Genomic DNA, 27,288 nt, shown 5'->3' with positions numbered 1-27,288 from the left:
AAAAACTAAGGCAAAAGCCAAACTGATAGCACAGAGGGCGACACAGGGGTATAGTTGATGGGACTTTTAAAAACCTTCATCTTGAGCATAAAAAAGTCCCTGAGCTAAGGAAAATGTTCAACACAAATTCAGGAGATTATTCAGAAAAGTGCAAAGGAATCTAAAGATAACTGAATGAAGGAGTAGGTAGTTAGTTTGTAGGTTTTAAATCACATCAAGAACGATAAGCAGGGGAAGAATAGCCTTGTTTGCATTGGTAAGGATCTAAGGAGAACAACAGCTTAACCTAATCACCGTTTAGTTAAATTAAATTGGAGGATGATTATGAAAAATGAAGTTTAATAAAATTACCCATGTTGCCTTATTGTCCCCGGTTCCAAGACTGCAGGCTAAGGTAACCATCTCCTGGCTGATGCTTCATATTTAGCTTACAGACATGAGCGCGGTGTCAGTCTTCTTCTCTAACTCCTGGCACTAAAGCTAATGATGTTTTCCAAAAATGTCAAAACTTTCTTTTTAATTAGAGATAACAGCCATATAGACGTACTTTCTATAATCCACGGTGACAATTCTTTGCAAGAAGACGGCATGAATTGCATCACCCTGCAATCAGCTCTCTCATCAGTATGTCTTAAAGGTGCTAAAAGTAACACCACTTGATCATCCACCAGAGGGTGATTTCTTTTTAAATGACAAAAATGTTTTAGGCAAATGTCAGATTTGCACCACATCTTCTGAAACTTTTATATCCGGCAACTGTTTCATATTTAGCAAAGAGTAACTTTTGACATGTGGGTGAAAAGTGATCTTTTTTTCATTAAGTGAAGATTATTTTATGACAACACCGCAAGAGTGCAGAAAAATTACGCAAGGTTTGAAGAGCTACTAACTGTCTTGTCTTTTCATTCTAACATTAGACTGAGGAATAAGAATTACACTTTTGAGTCTATATTTTGACTTAATGCACCTCCCCTCCCTCTCCTCCATTTTCCTGTCAGTCTCTTCACCTGAATAGCAGTTGACATTTGAAATTTAAAGGCAGAGGAGGAAGCGAAGCAACACAGCTTGAGCTTCTCTAATTTCAATCAAATGAGTTGGAATGCGCCCAACCTGCTGTTCAGTGGCTGGGTTCTCTCATGGATCAATGGCCTCTGAGCCTTGATAATCTCTTGAATTGATTGGCTGAATCATTGATCGTTGCTCTGGCGTTAACCAATCAAACAACTTTTCAGAAAACAAACGCGCCAAATAAAGACATCCCCCGGAAGTTTGGTCCCAGAGAAGACACGAGCGATGTGAAGAAAATATATAAACTGAAATCCCCTTTGGAAGAGAATATCAAATCATAAGAGTGCTTAATATTTCACTGACTTGATGAAATATGCATTGTAGCCCAGAATGGAGGAAAAATGCAATGATTTGGATGCATTATGTATGAGAAGGTCCGCTGGCGAAAATGACTGCACTTTTGAATAATCGCCATTTCACTATCACCGCAGCACAATGAGATTTTGTTATTACTACGCATCATTCAATTCATTTGGAAAGTGCATACAGTTTGCATTTTGTATCGAGGGCCTAACTAGTGTGTGCACTGCATACAGATGCTCACTAATGAACTGAAACACTGACTGGGATGTGTCCTTTGCCTCCGCCGCACTTGATGAGTCTCACTGCGGTTCAGTCCCAAAAAAGCAGTAGATTATACATATGAAACAAATATTTATTAGGTTGCTCGCAGGGGAAAACAACTGAGGCAATTATAGTCAACAATGTCTTCAGCAGAAACACATGACTTTGCTTCACACCGGCTGTCGTCACATGTGGCTGTACTTGGACGGGTTACCTCTGGCCTGAAAAACAGAAAAAGACAGATTTAAGTGTATACAAAATCTACTGTTATCTGTTTTATACACAAATGAAGAACTTTATATGTAAGTAGCCTGGATGGAATTAACCAAAGATATTAATATACAGTAGCTACAGTCTTATTTTATATCATTTAAATGGTCTGGGCTCCCTTCACCAAAAGCATCTTGAGGCTACATTTATTGTAAAATTCAGTCTTAGATCCTGTTAGGTTTGATTTTCCCAACAGCATCATAACTTCACCATAGATTAACAAGGTCCTCGTGCCCACTCACCAGTTCTGTATTGTTTTTGTTCATCTCTAATTCTGTGCTTTTAAAATGACCACTGATGCTCTCTGTCAAGTCCCTTTTGATGCAAAATGAGTGACGTCTACATTCGAAGATAAGAAAATCAAACTAAACTATTCCACACAAAAATATTAAGTGAGCATTTCATTTGTGAAATTTATCCGCTAGTTTCTCTTGTCGCTGTTCTCCTCTGCCTCCTTCATATAATTTGCCTGTACTCGTCACTGTGTTAGGCTTCATATTCACCGTTTGCCTTTGTAATAACATGTGAACATAAAACAGCATTTGTCAAAAGTCACAGTAAACAGTAACTTCTAAAATCAATCATTATTAGGAATCACAGGTCCTGATTTAGTCCACAACAACCGCGTCACATGATTTGATCTTACTTCTTTACTTGATATGTTCCCCCTTTAATAACACTATTGCAGTGAGACAGAATGGACTAAATGGAAGGGTAAGAGAAATGCAGGGTGCGCTTGTTTATGGGCTCCCTGTTGCTGCTATGTGAGCAGGGTTTACGCTCGGCACGGAGCTCCGAAGTCTCAGTGGAAAGTGGCTACAACACAAGAACAAACTGAGGACCAACAACTGGAAGTATAAACAATTTTTAAATCACTGTTATCACAAGCGACAAAGTGTTTGTTAGATTTTGTTTTCTCGTAGTGATACAAGTTGCCTGTTAATGAAAATGATTGTCGCGAAACATAATGAGTAAAATTCATCATTATAACAAAATTCAGTTATTGCCTGGACTTTTTCGAAGGGTCCAGGCAATAACTCTGCTCATTTAATCTGACCTGCAGTGAGTTATGGCTGTTTAATAAGTAATAATAAGCTTGGTAAACCAAAACCCACAGTGTGCTGAATGTCAGAGTTCAGATGTTGGAAACTTTATTCACACCTTTTACACACATCAATTTCTACAGATAGCATATTTGTCAGGAAGTAAATGAGGTCAGATCATTTCTATGTTTCACAAGGTTTTAAAATCACTAAGCACAAGTGGGGACATTATTGCAAATCGATGTCGACACACTACACAAATTTCTCAGACATCCTGACACAAATACAAGTTAAGGACGCCACACATGGTGTTCAGGCGATGTAGTCGCACTGCTTCCAACGTGTTGATATTTGCACACAAATCTTTTGGACAGGATTTTTTTTTTTTTTTAAAACAATAAATAAATAAATAATTGCATCAAAGCAGGAGGCTGGCTTTGCTAGACAGGCTCCAGTGTTTGCCATGAACTTGTATACCCAACTTAGTGCTTAACTCTGAGTAGCACAAACAATGAAATGCTTCAGGCTCAAACAAACAATTTTATCAAGGCAGTGTGCAGGGAGGAGTGTAATCTCATGTAGCATGTCTATCCTGGGCACGTCTCCTTAAAGGGACCAGTTTCCTAAAGTGCACTACTCAATGTTTTACAAGGGTGACTCCTCGCTGCCTGATTTAAACTCTGCATCTTCCATAGAAGGCTGACTGTCTGGAGTTCTGTCTGGAGAATCCTAGTCTCCTTCAATGAGGCAGACAAGGTGGAATTTCAGGTTCTAACTTCCTAAAAAAAAAATTCAGCCGCTGTTTTCTACAGCTTTGATTACATGGTGGTTCACTCTGTGAGTGCACACAGTTACAGGTGCTATACAGACACCCCCATGAGATCAAATACGTGATTTCTGACACAAAAGCCACATTCAAACCAAGTAGAGGGCCACACATCCCACAGCCATTCACACTGCCTCTCGTAAGGCATCAATGCAGCAATGATTTGCAGAATGTGTGTATTTCACCTAAATTATTTGAGGGATTAAACTATTCCACTGCTAATAAAAGACACTTTCAATACGCAGAAGAGCTCTGTGGAAAGATAGGAAGTACTCAGTGCATAAATAGCAAATAGCAAATTGATTTTCCACCAGAAACTTAAACACAACACAAAAACGTCTGGCTTTCAGCCACCTCCCTAAATATCATTCAGAGGCAGATTCTTCCCGGCCTGATCTCAGCCCTCCTGAGTGCCAGCATTTACATTTGTTATTTCTCAGTTTAGCCTCATTTGTATTTGCTCGTTTATCATGGCCTTTTTGTTGGAAATCCATCCAAGGTCTGGTAGTCTAGTCTTCGGAGAAATGGGGTCAGAAAATGTAGATATTGTGCCATTTGAAATTATCTAATTTGTGAGTCTTGGCACAAGCAAAATTCTAGGAGGAATCAACCTCAGAAGTATCGGCGGATAGTGAGGACGAAGGGCAGTGTTCGTTTTAGAGCAATAAGACATAGCTCCTGGGCAGCAAATGGAGGCAGATGTTACATTTTGAGGTGTAAAGGAACTGACTGTGTGGCCCCATCTCAGATGAGATACTTGATAGACAGGCTCTTCAGAGGGTTGCATTAAGGCTACCTTATTACTGGTTTCACTTTCAAGGAGAATAAGACACCATGAAAAGGATGCTTCAAACTGGCTTTTTCCCCTCTGTGTGTCAAAGACTAGAGACAATTTTCCTGACGTAACAATCAGAAGATCTCTCTCGGCCTGCGCTGTATCCACAAGCAATATTCTACCTATCTTGAATCAAGCCGTCCAAAACTGGACTGCTGGACTGTACAATAACCAAGCTGTAAACTACAAAGGGCTCTGCTCCCATCTTTGGTTTTTGAGATGAGTTGCCTCTGACTGCATCCTGCTGCTTTTTCATGCCCAGTCTTTTCTGTGTGTGTATGTGTGTCTGTGTGCACATGGGTATGAGTGCGATTAGACGGCTGAGATCTGCCTCATTGACATTCATGTATGCATTTGATGTCAAACAGTCTAAATATTTAAGACACTAGAGGGCAAGGGGAAGGAATCTGGAAGCAGTGACAAGATGCTGGGTTACTGATTGATTGTCCTCACTGATCCCAGTTTGCACTGTAGTGTAGGCGGTGTATGCATGTGCGCACACGTGTCTGTAGAAGTGGTTACCTAGCCTACATGTACATGCTTATGAGGGGATGGTTGGTGTGTCAGCATAGGCATGTGCGTTTTCATGTGTGTGACAGAGAGAGAGACAGAACATCTCATCAATATGTATATCTGCTTATGTGTGTGGGTGCTCACGTCACTGTCTGTGTATGCGTCCACGTCACTCTGTGCACTCACATGACTGTGCGTTGGTGCGTGCGCCTTTTGCTCACGTCCAAATGATGAAATTCAAAAAAAAAAAAAAAAAAAAAAAAACAACGCAAGGATAACAGTTGGATGCTATTTGGATGACAGGAAAATATTGGCCTGGCAGTGATACGCCTTTTATGCCATCACTTTGATGGTCAACAAAAATCCCTCTCTTTCTTGTTCTCACTTCCTCACAGACAAAATCACACATTGTTTTTCACAATCCCTGTTGCCAAAACGTAACTCTATCCATGAAGTGTAGGAGTCAAAAATCAGCTGTCTATATTCGTACGATCTGTTAATCTAAACCAGAGCTTCCCAGTCAGGAGTATTTCTACAGGTACCAGAGGGCATGTGGAAAGCTCACACTATTCACTAACTGAATTCAACAAGAAAAAAAGAAATTAATATTTACCCACAATATACACAGATATTTGTGTTAAGAAGGGAAATCAAAAGCTCAGTTGGGATCACAAAATGGTGTTATCTTTATAGCCTAAACAAGTCTGTTATGGAAACCACTTGTTTCTAATGAGAATATGTGTAAGAAGTGGGTAGTAGGTGAGCAGAGGAGGTGAGATAGTTAGCTGAAGGTAAAGGCAGTTGAAAATAAAATAGCTGAAATACTTATAAGTAGTAGAAAAACAGTTTAAGTTAAATTTCAGTAAAAGTACTGAATGAACTGTTCAAATAATTAGTGGCTGAAAACGTCCACCTTCTGCCACTCCAAGTGACGGCAACACAAAAGCACACTTGAACAGAGAAAAAAAATATTGAAACAACATCCACTATTAGTTCTGCTGCTAAATTTCATCCAGTTTATAATCCACTTAAAATATTTAGTTATGCACTGATTTAAACCAAGCCTTTGGCGTGCACACTGTCGGCAAAAACTCAATAATAATAAAAATAATAATAACAACTCTGCTGGTTTTCTGTGTCTAAAAAAAAAATAAAAAATACAGAATGCACAGATGCAGAGACACATAAGAGCACATGTAGCTGAGGAAAAGGACAGGAGGAAGAAGGCGTGAGGGAGAGGTGAAGGGAGGTCACACACCAAGCAGGTCAAAGAAAAGGTGGAAGAACAGAGTGGAGACAAGGTGAGGCTTGAAAAGAAAGGGTCTAATGGCTATTAAAAAAAGAATCCCATGTCCCTCTTTTCATTTTCTTTCTCCCTCTTGTGTTCCCAAAATGGCACTGCTGAACCATAAAATGCTGCAGTGCTCACCTCTCGCCCTGCCTCGTGTCTGACACAGATCGGGTTGCGACACTGATAGTCACCCTCCGCGTTTTGTTGTGGAGTTCCGGTTATCAACTCCTACTGTCATCAGCCTCAATCCCACATGCTCACTGGAGGCACACAAAAGGATGGAGCGAGAAAATGGCATTTGAAATTCTCAGAAAATGGAGTGGCACAAAGAGGCTGTTGATGAAAAGCATTGCAGAATTTAAGACAGATTGAAAAAGGTTGAACTTTTTCATTTCATTTCATTTTTTTTTTTTTTTTTTGTTCTCTGCCTTTGATGCAACTGAAAAGAGCTTGACTTGCTGATAGAAAACAGGACTGATTCATGAGGTCCCTTTTTTCACGATACATCCTCCTGCTGCAAATAATGCTGTGACAAAACTAACCTTCTACAAAAACACAGTCAATTGCACATTTGCCCCCTCACCTATTTATTTTCCTTCATCTTTATGCAGCAATCTACTTCATGTAAAAGAAGTAGCCTTTTTCTGCTTTCTTTGTGCTGATTTTGTAGTCGAAGTGATTCTGTACCTAGTTTATGGCAGTTCGCGAGAGCCTTTTACATTTGCCGTTGTTGAGCACGTCACTTCCTTTGTGCTAAAGGATTTTTGGCTACATTTCTGGCTTGTTTTGAGGAACGAAAAGACTTGGCAAGAGCAACAATAACAACTAATGTGGCTAAATTTGGTGAGCAGAAGGTTTGCAGCGGAAATGGCTTTGCTAATGTGTGTTTCTGCAAAGGAGACTCAGATTTTCCTTTAATGTTCCTACTGGCATCAGGAACTTGTTGGTGAAAGCACAAGTAGTACAGTCACAATTCTTACAGTCAAATCACAGCATCAGATCAACAAAGAGAATATTTTCAGCTAATCTATTATCCATCCTGCCCCCCTCTTCCTCGTCTGATACAATATGTCTTCCTCATCTACCTCGTCGTGCTCTTCCTGTTCCTTCACCTCCTCCCCTCTGTCTTTCATGTGATTTGGGAGGAGGTGTTCCACATGACATAATGTGCTGAGTTTCTGCTCCATGCCCCACGGGGTGCATGTTTACTCAATTAGTATGTCAAGACATGAGAAGGTAACCTGTCACCCTCTCTCTTACTAAGTGATGACATCAAGGGCCCATGTGACCTTACACAGGGCTTTATTTATAGAAGATTAACGAGTACAGCATCGTTATTCCAAGCCTATCTTAGAAGCCAAAAATCCAACCATCTATTCCTGAGTTGCAGGCCTCCAACTGTCAGGCAGCCACAAAACAGAAAGCCTCTCCAAAAAGATCTGCTCTTTTCATTTCTCCTTCTTTCCACTCATTTACGTCTCTGTTGTTGCTCTCCCTCTCTCTCGGTTCAACGAGGCAATAGTGCCATGTAATTTTAAATAGCTTTGTCAAATATTAATAATGGGTTTCATCGACTCAGTCAAATCTTTACTCATTTCACCACAACAAGGCATATTTCTGCCTCACTGAAAAGAGAGGAGAGGAAGAAAGAAGTCAGCGTGAAGCATGTGTGTTCTTTGAGCAGCTATTAGACTATCTGTTTGAAGCTAACTGAGAAATGGGCCCCTCTGGCAACTGCTGTTCACCACACAAGGTGAATGAGGCCAATGTTGGTGTTCCATCTAACTTTAATACCCACCTATCAGATGCATGATGCATAACAAGCAGACACATACAGACAAATCTGCACAGGAGACACTTAGCGTGATCAGCTGTGGATCAGATTTTCACTCACAGTAGGCCTAATTACAAATTATGAATAGAAATGGCCATGGCTAGGGCACTTTTGCAGGATAGAGTCATAAATTAGAGAAGAATCAGCATGCAGGGGCTTTCAAGGTGGAGGCTACACGCAGACACACTCAGATGCACGAAATGCTCGGCGAAAGCGAGCTGATTCAAAGACTGGCGCTCAATATTTGCACTAAGAACCACTCACAAGAATAAAAACTGAGAGGTTTCCGCTGTTGTGAGTAAATAAATGGCTTCATTTCAAATGACACAGATGCATTAATAAAGACGAATGAGTGCCACCTTTGTGCTTTGGGTAGCTGATAAGCTGACAGTTGGACAGCACTAGTAACAGTGGTAAAGTCAGGATGGCTGTGATCACACATTAAGTGTTTTTCACTTTGTCTGTCACAGATAAGAAGAGAGCAAGAAGCGTTTTATCTCCAGATATAACATGGAATACATTGGTGAACACACTTGTGATCACAGCTGCCTTCCTGCTGAGCTGAGGTCACGGTGATGATTCCTCGCCATGGAAAAAACATTCAACCCTATGAGTATTGCGTCTCTTTCTATCTTTGGCTGCATTGTCAAAACAATCAGCGCACAGCTACAATGCAAGGCTTACTTCACCTAAATAAACAAACTCCCAATTAACCTTACTGGTGTCGAGCTATTCAGATGTTTTTGTTTGCCAGGCATGTTTCTACCCCAATATAATTAAGGTGAATGTAATTGAGGTTGTGGTCCTCACAGCACTGAAAGCTTACTTTAAAAACACTGTTTAGCAACATGTCTTTCCAGAAACAACAGATATGTTACTCTACATAATACACAGACCTTGCTGTGGATGGTTTTTACTGGAACTTTTTTCAGTTCCACTGAGCATAATAAAAAAGGAACAAATGTCCTCCCATTGTCCCCCGTATTTAAAAAAAACCTATGTTTAGACTTTCTGCCTATTTTCTTAGACTTTAGACTAGACTATAACTATATTAATTTTGTGTATAGCTGAGGGCATTTTCATATGCATCCAGCGTTCAGCAGAACTGAGGCTGAATGCATCCAAAAGCACTGCTGCACTGCTGCACTGCTGACATGCGGTTTTGCCACAATACTGTGTACACAAGGTATTATACTTGTACAAAATTTGAGGTCATTCAAACGGAGAAAATGCTGAAAAAAAAAAGTCATGGACACAACCTTCACCTTTACTATCTCTCATAAAGCTGGAACAAAACACTCTAGCTTTTAACAAACACCAAAAGACAAGGTGGGACCAGTCCTGTTTTAGACTTGAGTTTCACATTTAACTGATCGTGTTTAAAGTTCATTGTACTTTATATTGTCAAATTGCTGCCCTGCTGTGAACCAGAGAGTAGCCACACATCCTCATGCAGTGCTCTGCTGGCAGTTCCTAAGTCCCTGATTCAGACTAAAGGTGAACAGGTGGTGCTTCTCTGGAATTCTCTGAAGATCTGAGGCTGCAGATTCAGTAACCTCTTTTAAATCACTTATGAAACTTGAAGTTTTTTAAAAAGCTGTTATTAATGCATTTTATTTCTCACATGTCTTATTTATTTTATTATTGTTGTTATTCATTCTGTCATAAATTATTGTTGATTATTTCATCATATTTCAATTCAGAATTATTTCATTTCTCTAATTTTATTTGCCTCAGTCTTGAAACTTTTTAATGTGGGCTCAATCATGTTCAGCGTTTTGGTTTAAAAAGTGCTCAATTAATAAAATTTATTAATATACATTTATCATGACCAAAATACAATACTTGATTTGTGCAGTTTAGTTTACTTCCTCATTCATGTGACTGTGAGTGATCTGCCTTCAAAAGATGACACTAAGGATGAAAGAAATGTATACCAGCTGCAATCAAACCATTGAAAAACAACAATGTGGCCTTAAAGAACCCCTTCATGAATCCTCCCCATGCATAATGTATAGTCTTACAAGTGGAAAATTATGTATATATGATGGTGGAGCGAAGCAAAAAGCCGTCTGTTCTAAAGCTCTGCCGTTTTGCATCACCTTGTGATGGTTATAGAACTTATTCTTAAAGACAGCCTGCCTCCCTCTCAACTAGGACAGAACAGACACAACATGTGGCAGCATGAAATTCACTCTGACACCACTAGCTACCAGTGCCAACAAAGAAAAAGGGGAAGGGTGGGACGCTGGGTATTAGGCTAAGGGAATAAAATATGATAGAGAGGAAGAGTAAGGAGTGGGAGGAAAGATGAGGAATGATCCCTGATTGTGCCTGTCTTATGAGGGGCATCCATCAGGACTGACATCCGGACAAATAAAAGCGTTTTTTTCCCCTACATTCAATTATATAGCGTGAGGCAAGTTTTTACACACAAGTGCATGCACACACACATGCCCATACATACAGAAAAACACAAGCATGCACATACGCACACTCACACATACACACTCTTTTGATTCTCATGTGTGCAGCGGATTCCGATCTAATGTGACTTATATTTAGCATCATTCTCGCAAATATTGTTTAATCTCTACTGAGGAAGATTTATTGCGCAGCGGCAACACTTCCATATGTAATACAAGCTGACAGTTTCATGAAATAAAATAAGAAACAATGGCGAATGGAGTCGCAGCTGCAGCTTGCATGCAAAGACTCCCACGTAAATTACAGTTGGGCATGAATTCAGTGAAACAGATTAGAATTGGCTCCAAACTTCAGAGACCGGAGGAAATGAGATTGTTAGTGGACTCACCTGTTGGAAAGGAAAACGGGGACATCTGAATCCTGGAGGACAGTTGGCTCGATGCGTCCGAGCTCCAAACTGCTAGAGGAAGAGAGGAGATTAAACAAGTGATTAAAAGAATATAAACTAGTGATTGATGGATGGAAAGAGACAGAGAGAGAGAGAGAGAGAGAGAGAGAGAGGTGGAGAGAAAAACAGGTAAAGAATATTCCCAAGGATGAAAAAGAGGGAATCAATGTTTAACGAGACTGAAAGCCAAGAAAGTGTCAATGAGGAGTATGTTTGAAGTATTACTTCTCAGATAAACAGTCTCACCTGGTTGGGCAGCTTTGCCTTGGCAAACCAAATGAATAAGTAACGAGATGAGTTCAGTGAACTGTCTGTGTGTAATATTTCAGAAATACAATGAAGCTGGAGTCAAAACCTAGCTATATTTTCCAAAAAACAATTTGGACAAATTGCTTTGGAGAGTTTCCATAAAGAAAGGTAACAAAACACCTACACTGCAATATCACAGAAATGCCAATGGTACTGAAAAGGCCCATAAAGTTGTCTCATCACAACATTATGGCGTTTCATTTTGTTGTTAAAAGGTACCATTTCTTTCATGAAACCGTACCTTTTGCTTAGAAATCAACATATACAGTGTAATCTTTATGTTTCTATGACATACATTTGTAAATTTGTAAATACAAATTGTAATTAGCAAAAAGAAGGATTTGTTTTTCTACAGTGGGGGGTGAAAACATTCTGACTGACAATGTCAGCACTGTAATTTGACTGCAAATTCTCTGTGGACGAGCCACTAAAAATAGTTGGTGAAATCACTTTAGTTTCAAAGCTTGATCCACAGTATATGACAATAGACCATTAAATGTAAACTGTTTGCCATATCAGATACTGAACAATGATTAAAGAGGAACAATTTCAACTTGTACAAATGACAAATCACCGAAATAATACAGTGCAGTTTGTAGTACCAAAAGAAACAGGGGTTATTCATATCCATTCTTCTGTATTTAGGACTTAATTTAAAATCTGAAAAAACAAAAAAACAAACAAAAAAAACACAGTGGTTTGAGTGCCTGGAAACACAGTGTTCTTCAGACTCATTAAGTTGCTTAAAGTTTGCCTTTGTTTAGGAAAAAACTACGGTGTTTCATGCTGTGTTGGCAACATTTTCATCAACCTCAAGCACAATAACTCCAAATGTATCATCATGATAAGAAGAAAAAAAGGTGCAAAGATCAGTCATTATTATTGAATGGTTATTGCCATTAATCAAGGATTATTATGTATTTTTAGGGGCTGTAAATTATATTAATAATTTCTTGCCATTTGTACCACGGAGATGAACAAATTAGCTAATCAGAACAGAGATCCAGCTGACAATGTTGAGTGATGGTTAATAATAACAAGAACAATAATAATAATAATAATAATAATAATAATAATAATAATAGTAATAATTAGGGGCAACATGGTGGTGCAGTGGTTAGCACTGTCACCTCACAGCAGGAGGGCTCTGAGTTAGAGTCCTGGTCTGAGCCCTTTCTGTGCGGAGTTTGCATGTTCTCTTTGTGCCTGCGTGGGTTTTCTCCAGGTACCTTCCTCCTACAGTAACAAAAATATGCACATTAGGTAAGTCCAGGGTCCTGCCTCTTGCCCATAGGCTCCAGCCCCCCCACAACCTTGACGGATAAAGTGGCATTGGAAATGGATGGATGGGCATCAATAATAATAATAATAATAATAATAATAATCATGATAATGATGATGACGCTTTGTCATGTGCATTTCAACTGGAGAGTAAAATGTCTTGTGATGCCAGGCGCATAGCACTATCCTCCATCTCTGAGCATTTGAAAATGCCAGAGGGTGGGCGGAGGTTGATCCAAAACAGAAAGCTTAGACTGGAGAGTGAGCTTTGAACAATCTATCTTTGAATCATTAGTAATGTTCAGTATAATGTTCAACAACAACTCCTTAAAAGTACAGTATATTATGATCATTTTGTGCTTTTCATGTAAGAAAATCTTACTTATTTAATCCTTAACTGTTGCACCAGCCTGTAGTTTGGTTTATGTATATATGTGATCTATTTTATGTGAAGCTCTGAGAAGTCTCAGCATCTTCTCCCAGGGACTTAGGGATTAACATGGAGGCTGGAAAAGCAAGAGGCATGAAGAAGATTTCCTGATTATCAGCAAACACACTGATTGGACCTTTAACCGAGTCTGTGTCTCTTGTGTCCACCGTAAAACCAATCTATGGATGTCTCTCAGAGACGATTAAGATTCCTCTCTGATAGCTCTTTTTCCACCCAATGAAAACATCCACGGGAGTGATATAGTGTCATTGACCCTTTTGAAGTTTTTTCCTCCAGTGCACATATCACGACACATACAACCTTGTTTCGTTGCCTAGTTACATGATTATTTTGCTTTCTTACTTTAAAGATCGCCCCAGCCGAATGAGTTCACTTGAGCCAGAGCCACGGATCTGTCGTCAAAAGGTGTGCACAACCTCAACCATGAACATGTTGATTATGCAAATGTAAAAAAATATAACAGCAAAACTTTCAAGTGATCCAAAGCAAATCAAACGAACAATAAAGCAGAACAATGTAATGAAGAAGTAGCATATAGCACTGCTGTAACTCGCGGATTTCTGGGGTCAAGCTCTGATCATATTTCATGATCTTTGTCTTGCACTTTGCCTTTCTGTCTCTTTTTTTACCTTCTCTGTTTGGCTCAATTGCACACTGATATCGAATACATGCACACACACAGACTTAAGGAAGGAAAAGGCCACCTGCCAGAGAATAACAACAGACCTGCGTAGCCTAGCAACAGTTCAGAGACAGGCTTATTAGCTGGAAGAAGAGAGAAGAATGCAAGAGGGAAAACTTTGGCCTATGTCTCTGCCTCTCACACACTTACACAAGCTGAAGGACACAAAGACACAAATGCACAAGCCTCAACCCTCCTCTTCCTCTTCTTCCTCCTCTTCCTCCTCTCACATCCCTTCAAACGTGCCTTGTTTCTGACAATCCTACATTTGCTACAGCCCATCGATAAGGCTGCTAAAACCACTCACTTCTCTTTCTCCGGCTGCCAAGAGTCAAACATTTTTAATTGTCAATTTTTTTATAGTTCAGATGCTGCAGCACCCAACTGCCAGCTGGGGTATGCCAACTCACCAACACAATAAAAGGATTTTCACTTAATTGCTCTCTCTGAGAGCCAGTATCTAATATCTTAGATTTGATTACTGAGACAAAGGGGGTTTAATTCAAAGCTAAATAATGATCAGGGTGGCTGAGTGAAAGGCGGGAAGAATAAAACATTCAGAATTCTGATTGTGGGCATATGTGGGACCTTGGCTGTACCTGAGCGACCTTGGCTTTTTAAAGAATAACTCAAATGATTACTATCACCCATTCACAGCACATTCTCATTCATACTCCTGCCTTTGATAATAAAAAAGCCCTTTAGCTTCTCCTTATCTGATTTCTTTTTCCAGACTCTATCTTTCCCCTCTTTATGTAAAACTTTAATAGCAGAATATTTAGGTTATGGTCAGCCCCAGAAGAAGAACAGGTAGGTGCATGTGAGCCAGAGTGTGTGTTTAAGTGTGTATGACAGAGAGAGAAACAAAGAGAAAGTTTTTAGTATGTCAGTGTCTTGAATAGTTCTCATAACCCTTTCACACTGTCTATAAACATTTACTTGCATTTCTGCATCAGCTGTTTTGCTGCCAAAAATAAAACTTTTATAATGTCTCCCTCACTATCATGCATTTTACAATCCCTCTCTCTCTCTTTCGCTCTCTTACTCCGACTTCCTTCTTTGCATCTCATTTCTCAGCTGACACCAAGAGACCCCCATATTGCCACTTCCACCCAGGGGGAATATGCGTTGCAGCTTCAGTAATTATCCTGCTGGATTGGAAGTGCTGGGGCCAAAGAGGCAAACCTCAGAGTGCAGTAAACCTCGCTGTCACTGTCACCACCGCACAAGGTAAATGAAGGTGCAGTCCAAATTTAAATAGGTCATAGACAGAAAGGGCAGGGCGAGGAGAGATTTAGAGAGAGGAAAAGATGTTCAAATATGGTGTTCTGTTTTTACATGGAGAGAAAAAAAATATTCTGATTACCTGAAACTGCAGTTCCCACTGGCTCAAGGCGAAAAAAAAAAAGCTTCATGGACAAGAGGAGAGTAGGAAAACAGAAAAGTCTTTTTTTTTTTTATCTTTTGACATACTGGGCAGATGAGTAACCAGTTTATAAAGTTGACATTCAACTTTTTTGCTTTTTTAACCTAAATCATGATACTTTCCTAAACCCAACCAGATAGTTTCATTGCCTAAACCTAACCAAAATACAATTTGAACTAAAAAATGCTGAAAACATAAACGCAAACTGCAGTCTCCTGGATGAAAGTTAATTGTTTAATCCATAGCACAATTTTTTAACTATTTTTTCGACATCATGTCACTTTGCTTCTAAAGGCAAAGTTCTCCCATAACTGCCGCATCGGCCTTATGGCAGACCATAGATATAGAAACGTGTGTCTATGAGGCAGACTATCATTTTCCATAAAGCTATTAAATGAAATATACAAATTAGAGGAAAACAACATGCATTCAGAGCACAGGCTGAGATGGTTGCAGAAGTGCATACTGCATTGGCACTTGCAGTATGCACATTCAGCTGAATGGGCATGTGTTGAGCTAACAACCGGTTGGCTCTAGCTACATGTTGAGCATACACACGAGTGGCAATGGTCTAAATATTCCTTCTTTCCTATGTTTGGCATTACTGAGCGCTGTTTCCACACAGGCTGGGCTACAAACACCTCAGCTGGGAGGCAAAAGGAAACACAATGCCAGATGTGACTTTGAAAATTCATCTTAAGAATAGATTAACATTAACATTGACATTATTAACATTATCAGCAGAGTGACTTGTACCTTTTAAAATAGTATAAGAAAAAATTGTTCAGATGCTTTAATACACTCAGCTCACCAAGCTGGATAAACTTTCCCTGTGTGAGGTTCAACATTGTTGAATGATGCACAAGCAAAACTTTAATTCCAGTGGCATACATCATCCCAAAGCTGAATTGCTTACACAGTGCTTAGCTGTGCTTACTCATCGTACAGTGGATGGACCCAGTGGCATGCTTGTTACTTGTAATTACATGTTTACACCTTGTCTCATAGACTGTTTTAATAAACTGAATTTGAAGATGTTTTCACAGCACCAGAAACTGAATGTCAAGAGTTTAACTGGTCTTCAGAGTTGATTGAATCCATGCAAGAAAAATGCAGTTACATCACTGTTTTGAGTGGTCACTTTGATTCAGTATCTCCCTCTCATCTATGGCCTGACTATACATTGATAAGTGAAGGTTGCCACTAGTTACACAGAAATCGGAATCAGCTTTTTACCACTGGGCAAAAATTAAATCAAATTTGGCAAATTTGTTTGCTTGCAACTCATTTCTTCTCATTTGATATTTGATCATAATAACCTATAAACCGATACCCAGCCAGCTTTTAAACAAATTGGTATTTCAAATAAATGGCTTACTTCACTTAAGAACAACAACAGCTTTAATTAAAATTTGTTATTACTTTATCAGTCACCATTACACTGGGTAGATGACAGAATAGATTTTGAGGCTGGCCAACACATATTACATTCACACACACAGTTTGGCTTAATGGGTGGGAGTAAGAACACGCTGAAATTCTTGGCAATCCAACCACGAGTTTTGGAGATATATACCTGGTGAATATAGTGGGATTCTGTGCTAGCTAGTACTGCAGTTTAACAGGTTTTAGCACTACAGAAGTGTGATTAGTTTTTTTGTGGTGTTTCTATGGTTTAGTTATTGTAAAAATGACAGGGTAAAGCAGTGTGGAAAGTGTGTGAGCTTTGTTGGGCTGAGTGTTTGGTTTTACAAATATTCAAGTGAGCTTCTGATCAGCTCTGAATGGCCTATTATGAAGTAATAATACAGGGAAAGAAGTGCTGTGATGATGTGGGTCACTGCGAAGTTATATCGACTTCAAAGCAAATCTCACCTGTGATCTTTGATTTGTTAAAAATGCATATATACATTAAAACTGGGTTACAGATAGATATAGCCATGATACATCAACTGTCAGTTTGTAGGCTTTGTCAAATTAAATAAATGCAAAGCACATACAAGAGGTAAAAATGCAGTGTGACATGGAAAAATCACAGAAAATACTATAGATACTACATAGATTAGGTTACAGATTCAAGTGTGCATTTGTTAATTGGTATTCACCTGATGGGTGTAGGGGTAACCAGGGCTAATGAACTGGTTTGGGTTGCGGGGTCGAGGGCCATGATACATAGGTGCCAAATGACGGAAGGCCTGATGGTAGGGAGTCCCTTTGTTGGCAAAGTTGTGGGCTGCAGAATAGCCAGCTGTGAAACGACAAAAGAAGTTAAGGATTAAGCAAACTCTATGTGTAGACTCTGATGACTCAGATTGATATATAAATGATGCAATACTGTTGGCCATTGAGGATCAGTAGTGCTTAGATTTTCAAGAAGCGGTGTGGGATCAAGATATATGAAGCTGTAATTGCTAAGACCTTGAATTGCTTGCTGAAAAGTAACATGCATAGTAAAGCGAGAAGCAGAGAACAGAAAGTCAGATGTCACGGCCACAGGGAAGTTTGATGCTTCACAGACATATAGAAAGAGGAACTCATACACACACACACATCAGTTTGACCGGGTCGGATAAAGGACATGAACTCAAGAAACTAGTGGAAAAACAAGGGTCAGTCAGAGGACGACCATTCCCCAAAATAGTTACACAAGAGACAAAGAACCAATCAGTGGGGACTACACCTGGGACACAGACAGTATAAAGTTAATGATAGTCAACAATGAGTCAGATCTCCTGGTGGCATCGATTGTATGCACTGTGATGATCTCCACTGTTCATCTGATGAAACTCTTTTCTCTCCGACTGCTTACTCTCACATCAACGAATACCGGGTGAGGCAGTTAGATAGAATTTTGGCCTCAACAGCGGCTATGTTGTAAATTTACTAACTTGCAAAGTTTCCTCAGTTGTCATGGCAACTTGTAAACACTTTGTCAGTGTATCTCCTGCCACAGCACATTCAAAGAAGAATTCACACAGAAAACACTGTGCACTGCATGGTCCACCCCACCCACATCCCCCAACTCAGACTATCACTATAACCATACAGTGTAACAGAAGCAACCTCTCCAGGGAAGCTACTGACTGGATCATTCAATTTAAGTGATGGCATACTCACATTTGTTCATTCAAAAGCATAATTTGACAGGCTGACTGTACACAGACATGTCTAAACTAAATTAGATACTCTGTGATGTCAAGCCAAATTTGATGATTGACAGGATTTGAAAGCAAGGTTTAAACCCAATCTGTTATTGTCCCGAGTAAGAGATTGGGTTTGGCTGCTCAGTAAAGCCATATGACTTCAAATTTCAGACAGACAACAGGAGGATTTATTGAAAATGTTTGCTCATATGCAGTATAACCTATTCTATAGGCTTCTCGTGGAACTGTGATTTAGATTATTTGTCTGTATTGTAAAAATGTCACTGTATTATTAATATTTATATCAAGCCACTTCAAATGGCAGCAGAGATCCGTCAGTTTTCAGTGTTGAGCTTGATAAAATGCACAGATTAAATGATGTCATAGACAGTAATAATACCACTGGTGTGAGATAAGGGCCACCTCTCATCTCCACCGCGGCCTCATTTGCATCCGGTAAATAAACCATAATATCACAATTAGTTTGACAATGATTTATTGATGTTTAAAAACGTTACACACAAAACCTTTGAAACCTGTGTATAAAGGGCAAAAGGACATGCTGTAGCTATCAGCTTAGTCAGTGTTGCAAAATAAATGCGCCCAACCGGTGATGATCATGATGAATTCTTCATGTGGCCCACCGTGAAACATAACACCCCCAACACACACACAGACACTGGATGAAGATGCCAAGGTATAAACTTACCTTTGGCTCTGTTAATGTTAACTATCTGCTGAAAGGTACAAGGTCTGGCTTTCTCCTGAGGGGCATCTGCTTGCTTCATGCCCGCCTTGGCAGCGCTAGCCCAGGACCTGGCATTAACACCCACACCATCTGTACCTGCAGCTGCAATATGCACAGCAAGGAAGGAAGGATTAGCACAAGACCCATTTCACATGCACATCATCTAGTCTGGTCCGTGTCGTGTTAAGTCCGACATAGAGAGTAGACTTAAGAGAACGGTGTTATTTTCTGCTGTCAAGGAATCTTTAGCAGTCCCCCTTGCCCCATTCCCACAAACTATGACTATTAATTATTTATGAAAAGTTAGACAAAGAAAGTTATTACCTCACTGCAAAGTTTTTAGGAGGTACTGTATGTATTGTAAATGTCAGACTCCCGACTTAAATAACACAGTGTACATGAGTTGCTGTTGACGTAATTCATATCTGTGTCCACTGTTCTGTTCTGCACCAACAGCCAGTATGGAAGGCTCACCGTGTAATTCACTTTGCCACTGCACAATAATCCCCTCATTATGGAAACATTTTCCCACTGAGTCACCCAACTGAGGAAGTATTTCTCTGCAGCGCCATTGCAGAGTCACAGTGTGTTAACACCTACACAGAGAAATGTAATGTTTGGATGTATGTGTGCACGTGGGTGGACAAGTGGCACAGGGCACTGGCCCCTGACTAACAGGGTTGCCCTGATTTGAATGTTTGCTATCAACATAGGTCTCAAGTTAAGAAAAAGTCAAGAAAGTAGTGAAGCTAAGCCACTTGTTGTGTGGCAGAAACAAAAGAGATCCTTAAATGAGTTTTAAAAATGGCTGGGGGGAAAAAGGTAAAACTTTGTGAGCTAGACTTTTGCAAAACTTGCACTCAGCGATTTCTGAGCGCCAGCGTCTCTGCCCAGGACAGGTGTTGCTGCCTCTCTTCTGCCTTTAATTAGCCGAGTATGATGGTGTCATTAATATCAATAACAGATTCTCAGACAGGGATGTTTGTGTGTGTTTGCACATTTGCAACTCCAGAGGGTATTAAGAATGGCATGAAACAATATTAATGATAACCAGGTTATTTATACCAACCGATAGGAGGAGAGGCTTATATAGAGCACAGCTAAGCAGAGACACACAGCAGATTTATTACCTCTAGGGGGCAACTGATTGTTGGCCTTCGGTTGCCCAGAGCTGATGGTTGGAGAGTTGCTTTGGCAGGTCGAGCCAAATGTTTGAAGGTCCAGCACGGGATTCTGATCTTTTGCACAGATGGAGGAGACCTCATGGGGCACATATTCCATCCTCCTCTGATGGGAAGCCCTACTCTCTTGGCAGTGGTTTGGTGAGAGAGTAAGCCCTCTTTTCCCTTTTGCATCTTTAGGTTTGGGCTTCCCATCATGCAATACACCCAATGCTAAAGATTTCTTTGGGGGCTGGAGAGCCGGGAAGTCAGCCAGTAGGTCATAGGCCCCCTGCTGCAATGAGGCTGCTGCTGTTTCACTGGTTTTTGAGTTTTCCTGAGGTGTTGCTGCTTTGCCTTGGACAGGGGCCTGTACATGGGCGGTCACTCCACTTGCCAAAGTGGCAGTGGGGATGTCATGTGGGTGGAATGAAAGGGGAATCTCCCGCTGGCCATGCACCTTCCCTGAGGCTGGAGGCTCCGTGGGACATGGTAGAATGCCAGACTTGATGGTAGATATTGGAGGAATGTCCTTCTCTGTGCTGGAAGATGGGGAATCCTGCTCGCTGTTGGAACTTAATTCAGCAGAGAGTGGAATTTCATTTTTCTCTTCCTCGCACTCTCTGTTGTCACTCACTGAGTCCCCATCACTGCTATCAGTGGCAAAAGTTCGCAACCCAGGTAAAGTGACCACATTGTGATCATCACTAGAACTGCTGTCAGAACTGCTTCTTGTATCCTGCTCATCCTCACTTTCACATGTATCTCTAAGCAATCTGGAGGGAAGTGGAGGGTCTTTCTTCTCCTGCAGGTATGTGATGCGGTCATCTGAGTGTGGGGTGTAGACAGGATTTTGTGTCAGAGGTCGAGGCTGATGTGCAGAGCTTTGTTTGACTGCTCCGTTACTGGACTGGCCAACCCAAATCTTCTTCTGGGAATTTTCCACAGTTCTTTGTTTATCCTGCACATCATTCTGCTGATATGACAGTAAATTGTTGACAACAGGAAATATTGCTACCCCTTAATTAGCAGGAAACTAATAGAACACAGTAAATCATAATAATCATCTTTTGATAATTTTGGTTTTAAACACAGAGGATAACTAGCCTCGAGTAAACAACTCTGGACACTTCAGCCTCCAAAGTCATCATGCTCACCAAAATTCTTGTCCCTTTTGCCTCCCCATCATTGCATTTCATCTCTGCTTCCATCACAGGGTTCAGTACCCATGTAGGCTTGGCAACATGGGGATGTCTGCGGCCCGAGAGATAAGGGCAAGGAAGGATGAAGTCAGTGTGGTATTGCTGCTTGTCCTTCTTATGCTCTGTGGTCAGACCCAAATCATTTGTCTCTTTTTGCTGCTCCTTGGTCCTAGACAGGAAGCGAGACACAGACATGTGTGGGAGTGTGGCAGTGCTAACACATCTTTTATATGTAACACACACAGCAACAGACTCAGATAATTTTACATCTACAGTATATTCAGGCTTTTTCAGGGACTGTAGGGAAAGGTGACATTTATTTTTGAATCTGGTCAGTGTTGTAATCATGTAGTTTAAAGGAAAGGTCACATGCTCACAACAGGTTTACTTAGAGGCACTGGAAAACTTGTCAATTGTATTCTCCATTGTATTTTAAGATCTCTAGAAAAAGAAGTTAACTAAGTTGGTTCTGAGTCACCATAATTTCATTGTCACATTTGACTGGACTTGTAGCTGAACCCATTTTTCCCACATAAGTGTGAATCATTGTGTCTGTGGCTCCTTCCTGTATGTGTGGCGCAGCACCCGCTTCAAACCATGACTTTTTAATGAAGCTACTCTTTAGTCACCAGCCTGTCGACTGTCGAGCCACGAAGCGGAACAGACGGTCCGGTGAGACCCAGGATGCTTATGATAACGAAGACGTCATGGAAGCTCCGGTCGGCCGGTGAGCAGATGGCAAACATTAACATTATACAGCGGGACTACGACCACACAGCAGCCCACCTGATCTACCCTTCAGTGTTAAGATCTGGGTTAGAAATAGGCCTCAACTTCTCATCCATCCTTTTATCAGTTCATCCATCTATTTTCCATAGGTCTATCCAATTTAGGCAAATGAGGTCATGAATTTAAAAAGACACTGTAGACATGGCTAATGGCAAAACAGCTTGTATAGAAACTAGTTGTGAAAGACTTCAGGATGACCTCTACAATGGACCATACACAATCAATTTATTGAAAAAAAACAAACAAACATGTTGTTGTAATGTTTAACAAATGTTTAACATTGACAGAAAATTCACAACCTGGCAACCCAAAACTTCAGAATGCAGGTAGATTGTGTAAGCGTGTGAAGGTGCAGACTAACTTCAGCCTACTATGGGACATACTGTATTGTAAGATGTATACAATACCTACAGTTCACCATAAAGTTGCTTTTACTGACTCATTATGAGACTCAATCATTGACACTTTAACCATGAGCAAATTAATGTTAGCCATTTAATATAATTTATCGTGAATGTTAATGTCGGCCTGTACAGTGGACTTAAGTAGGCTACACCAGCTTTTGTGCTGGATGTTCTTACCGGTGGCTTAGTTTGCTGTCTGGACTCGACAAGCCTTTCTTCATCTCCCGTCTCTCCGGTAAAACAGAACATGTGCCAAACTCCTTGTCGGCTTCCTCTCTTCTTCTCCAGATGTTTCTACAGACACGATCAAAGTTGTCAGTGGGCACATGAGGATGGATCCATGTGGAGCGCGGGAAAGGCGCGAAGGCACGCAGGAACCGTTTTGGATTTAGTAGCGTCCCCTGATCTTCTGGTCGCATCATTTTCTCTCTTCTGCTCTCACGCTTAAGCTTGTCGCTCTTGTTTACAGTGTTAAATTGATGATTTTGAACCAGCTTTTGTTTTTGAAAAGAAACATCTGGTGTGATCTTTGCAGGCTGTCATGGCAACCGGCTGAAACTCGAGAATGATGATTCAACGGTAGATTAGACCATTTAATGGTTTCCAACATCGTATCTCGTATCTCCGTTTAAGTGTTTTGTTGTCAAAAAGTTGGACGCGAGTTTTTAGGCTACATATTCCACTTCCAATCCGATTTAATGATGTAAAATGATTTCTAATACTTGAATGAATTAACTTGTATGCCTGCATATTCATTAGACTACACTCCGCAAGCATGCTCACACAATCTTAAAACGTATAGGATTTTTTCTTTTTCTTTTTTTTTTTTTGTAATAACCAGCGTGGATGATTCACATCTGTAAAAATTGAATTTATTTCCTTATAAAAGATGCAACAGTGTGTCCTTAAACAGCCTGATTGGGAGGTTGTGGGGGTGGGGGCAAATCAATGTTGGCAAAGTTTAATTTAATGTTGCGAAGAGACTATTTATGATCTCCATCATATATGCAGGGTTGAAGGCCAACGCGCATTCCATTAGCACGACTGTTTCCACGCACAGCGCAATGCGGGAAACTAATTATACCGGTCATAAGCCTAGGCAAAAGTGGAAATGACATTCAAATTTATTGGCGAGGAGTTCCGGCCTGTTAAGCATCAATTTCACGTGTAGTGAGCAGGAAGTGGACATCTAAGTTAAACTGTCCGTTGATTGGTCTTAATGGATGCAGACAATGGCCTCGTTGTGGGCCCCTAAATCTTACCTCAACAAATTGGAACAATTTGAATCTAATGCTTCATATTATTATTATTATTATTATTATTATTATTATTATTATTATTATTATTATTGCTTTAATAGAGAAATAATAATTTATAGCTCAAAAGTCGGATATTGACCTTTTAACGTAATAGGTTTATCTAAATCATTGGTGAATGGAATAAGTTGGATATATCTGCAGGCATATGATATGACTGGAGAGGGTACTGAGAGTGGGAGAGATAGGAAGGGAGAGAGAGAGAGAGAGAGAGAGAGAGAGAGAGAGAGAGAGAGAGAGAGAGAGAGAGAGAGACGCGCAGAGAAGGAGCAGGTCTGCAGTCTGAATCTTGGCGTCGCACAGACCCGAGACGACGCTGTGGCCAAGCGCTGCGATACTGGGAATACATGCACGCCGCATATTTCTCTCTGTACAAAAAGATCACTGACTTGCACTCCAGCGTTGGTCGAGAACTTCTAAAACGAGGAGATTTCTTTCTTCTTCTTGGATCCGGATAACCTCCGTGGCTCTCCATCATTTGCTGTTCCTTCAGTTGAATCTCGGTCTAATGACGAGTTGAAACGTGGATTATCAGCACCATCAATGTTGTTATTAAAGGGTGATAAATTAAAGAGACGGACAAATAAGTGCTGTGGAACAAACTGAAGGAGGAATCTCCTGTTTTTTGACGTGTCTGGTAGTATTTTTTTGCATATGTGGAGCTGAGAGGGATTTTCGTGATTTTTTTTTTAGATCGGTGACCACTTGAGTCACGTCTCCCCCTTGGTTTGCCTTCCCTCCTTTTCCTTCCCTTTAGGTGTGAAATCTATCTTCTCAGACAGAGACTCTGAACCCCTCGGTGCCCGCATGACATGGTTCAGTCCAGCTGCGAGATCCGAGCCACCTCCATGCATTGGGATTTTTCTCAGCGCTGTCATCGAGTGAATCTCCCTTTTTTGACCATCTGAGAACTATCGTGCCTGCCAGAACAGAGAAAAAGCCCTGCCATGACCGCCGCTTCAAACCGGGACGGAGCAACGGGACTTGCGAGGAGACCGGAATGCGCATGCAGGAAGGGGGACGGGATACGGATTTTTGCTCTAATGAAGGCGGGAGTGCAGGCGCACCATTGGAGCCGGTTGCTGTTCTTATACATGGGGCTACTGGCCGCCTCAGTAAAGGGTAAGTCCCCATCTCTGCAGCTGGAGACATGCAAAATGCAGCAGGCTTACCCCCACTCCACCGCCCACCCTCCCCCGATCCCTGACTGAATGCAAATCAGCATCAGCAACACGCACTCATCCTGAAAGGCGCATTTAGGATCAAGCTTGCTGGGATGTCGCTGTTGTGGCACCCAAAGTTATTAATAGAGGAGAGGTGGCTGGTTGGGTGGCTATTTTGGTGACAGTGGATCCTGAGGAGCCGAGCTCGTGTCCATCCTTGACTCTATTGATGCGTTTCATGAAAGGACTGTGCTTGTGTTGAGGAGATGGGTGGATTAAATGAGCAGAAGGGATGTTTGAAAAGACATCCTATATGAATACTTAATTTCAGTCAATAAAGGAGTTTTGTTCACGTTCACTGCTGGCATGAGGAAATCAGTTGAGGTGGTCAAGCAGGCGGTTGATTATTAGGCTGTCCAAAAGGTGTGTATGTGTGGTGGTGATGGTAGAGGGGGGGGGGGGGGGTCGTTTTCAGTTCTCATAACGTTCTTCACTTGGCAAGATAAACCTCAATGAACAACATTTTGTGTACAGTTTCTCCACTCTTTCTGTGTGTGTGTGCGTGCGCACGCGTGCCTGTTTGTGTGTGTGTGTGTGTGTGTGGGGGGGGGGGGGGGGGGGGGGGTGTAATTAACTGACTCTGGGTTTTCTGTCTTTGATTAATTGCAAATGGAAATCTTGCACCCGAAACTGGGCATTCAACAGATCATCATTACTATTAATTTACTTCCACGTCTTCGCACCCTAACCTAATGTGTCTTCTGAAAGGAGAGACACACTCAGTTACTGATATATGACTATTTTTCTTTTCTTTTCCCGTAGCCTTGGACATTCATCACGAAAAGCTTATGGCATTACTTAGAGGCCAGGCTTTTCGGGGAAGAGCCGCAATGATTTTTTTTTTTTTTTTTTGCCATCCCGAGCAGGTTCTTTGGCAAAGAAAACCAACCGTTTTATCACTGTCTTGGCTCCACACCACAGAATGGGCACTATTTTTAGCAAAAGCCAAGAATACTGCCACGGCCACAATATAAATTTGACAGTGAGTCATGACTCCGTGTTCGCCCACTCGTACCTTTCTTTGGGCGGCACATGAGTGAGTGGAAACTGGGCACATTTTCAGTAACGCCAAATCGCAGCAGGCCGCGTCGTCTTATGCTGTAGGCTACACGAGTGTGGTGATGAGCGGCACTGTTCCACAGAAAACAAAACAAAAACGTCGCTCCCTTCATGTCTCCCACCAACGAACTCCCACTTCTTGTTCAAATCTTGTGTCGTGAACCACGCAGCTGGTATTTGGTGAGTTGTAGGTTTATCACAATGATACTGACAAATCTCCCTCGACTTTCCCGTGAAGTAAATCTGCCGTGGGTCTATTCGTGGGAGCTTTTCTAGTTTTATTTGCGTCCAGGGAGCCTTTTTTTTATTGCCCACTCTCTTTGCCGTTTGAATCTACTTTTGGTAAAGCGACTCTAAGTTATTTCACATATTTGCGAAGAGCAGGAGAGACAAGACTATCCATTTGCCTCCCCTTAAACAGCATTTACTTTAAACGCTGTCAATAAAAATGGTTGAATATCTCACGCCGGCGTTGAGGTGGTTTGGCGCGTCCCTCGGCGCTGCTGCCACCAGCAATTGCCCCATCCTCCCGTTGAGCGGCACCAGAGCCTCACTCAGTGCTGAGAGGCGGAGCGGAGAGGGCAGAGAGGACCAGGAGTTCGCGGCCGTTTGTCCTCCACGTATTTCATCAAACCAAAGCGAGGCTTAATGAACCACAGAGGCAGGTCCATGTTTGATGTCGCGCGTTGGCCAAATGACACGGCTGCTCTTTTCCAGGCCACGTTTGATAAGCATAACGTCTCAGGTGCATGATAAAGCTTTGATACCGCCTTTCATTTGTCAACCAGTGTCACCTTAAAACAAGTTTCAGCCTCCTCTGTGACCACATCATCGCTCCCAAAAGAGCCACACTGAGTAAGACAGAGATGTTAAAGTTGCTGGAGCTACTGGAGAAAGCGGTGCGCTCTCTCTCTTCGTGACATCAAAGACCAGCTGTCCCCGTGGACTCGTGGGTCAATAAGCAGTAATCAACCTC

At 41.2% G+C, this 27,288-nt stretch overlaps 2 protein-coding genes across 8 annotated transcripts in view; one reads left to right on the top strand and one right to left on the bottom strand.

The window, feature by feature from the left end:
* Positions 1-27,288, top strand: part of csmd2 (CUB and Sushi multiple domains 2) — a 254,062-nt gene that overhangs the window by 11,864 nt on the left and 214,910 nt on the right. Inside the window, exons 2-4 of the mRNA XM_046417596.1 lie at positions 14,920-15,072; positions 22,147-22,248; positions 24,788-25,152. Of these exons, the coding sequence (XP_046273552.1) occupies positions 24,978-25,152 (175 nt within the window). The 5' untranslated portion in view covers positions 14,920-15,072; positions 22,147-22,248; positions 24,788-24,977. The remainder of the gene's footprint in view (positions 1-14,919; positions 15,073-22,146; positions 22,249-24,787; positions 25,153-27,288) is intronic.
* On the bottom strand, positions 1,706-23,216 carry LOC124074560. Of its 7 annotated transcripts, none has more exons than XR_006845874.1 (8): positions 22,892-23,208; positions 21,477-21,690; positions 20,290-21,295; positions 19,121-19,261; positions 17,374-17,516; positions 11,060-11,131; positions 6,549-6,670; positions 1,706-1,853 (listed from the first exon to the last, which is right to left on the bottom strand). XR_006845874.1 is itself a non-coding variant. In XM_046417601.1 (7 exons), exons 1-7 carry the CDS (start codon positions 23,134-23,136, stop codon positions 1,818-1,820), a joined length of 1,737 nt encoding a protein of 578 aa, XP_046273557.1. In that variant the 5' UTR covers positions 23,137-23,216; the 3' UTR covers positions 1,706-1,817. The 7 variants fall into 7 exon arrangements, 5 of the variants coding, with proteins under 5 accessions (XP_046273557.1, XP_046273556.1, XP_046273555.1 ...); XR_006845875.1 differs by having other exon boundaries at positions 11,060-11,128; XM_046417601.1 differs by lacking the exon at positions 6,549-6,670 and having other exon boundaries at positions 20,290-21,292; positions 21,477-21,573; positions 22,892-23,216.

The sequence above is a fragment of the Scatophagus argus genome, chromosome 17, assembly GCF_020382885.2.
Source record: "Scatophagus argus isolate fScaArg1 chromosome 17, fScaArg1.pri, whole genome shotgun sequence".
Taxonomy (NCBI): Eukaryota; Metazoa; Chordata; class Actinopteri; family Scatophagidae; genus Scatophagus; species Scatophagus argus.
The sequence above is the reverse complement of the archived record's forward strand: the minus strand, read 5'-3'. Positions and strand labels throughout refer to the sequence as shown.

Coding starts and splice junctions, on each gene's coding strand:
- LOC124074560 (XM_046417597.1), bottom strand. CDS start 23,136: ATGATGCGACCAGAAGATCAGGGGACGCTACTAAATCCAAAACGGTTC. Junction 21,296..21,476: donor CAAAAGGGACAAGAATTTTG/GTGAGCATGATG, acceptor CTGTCATATCAG/CAGAATGATGTGCAGGATAA. Junction 11,132..17,373: donor GTTACCCCTACACCCATCAG/GTGAATACCAAT, acceptor CTCTTCCTCTAG/CAGTTTGGAGCTCGGACGCA.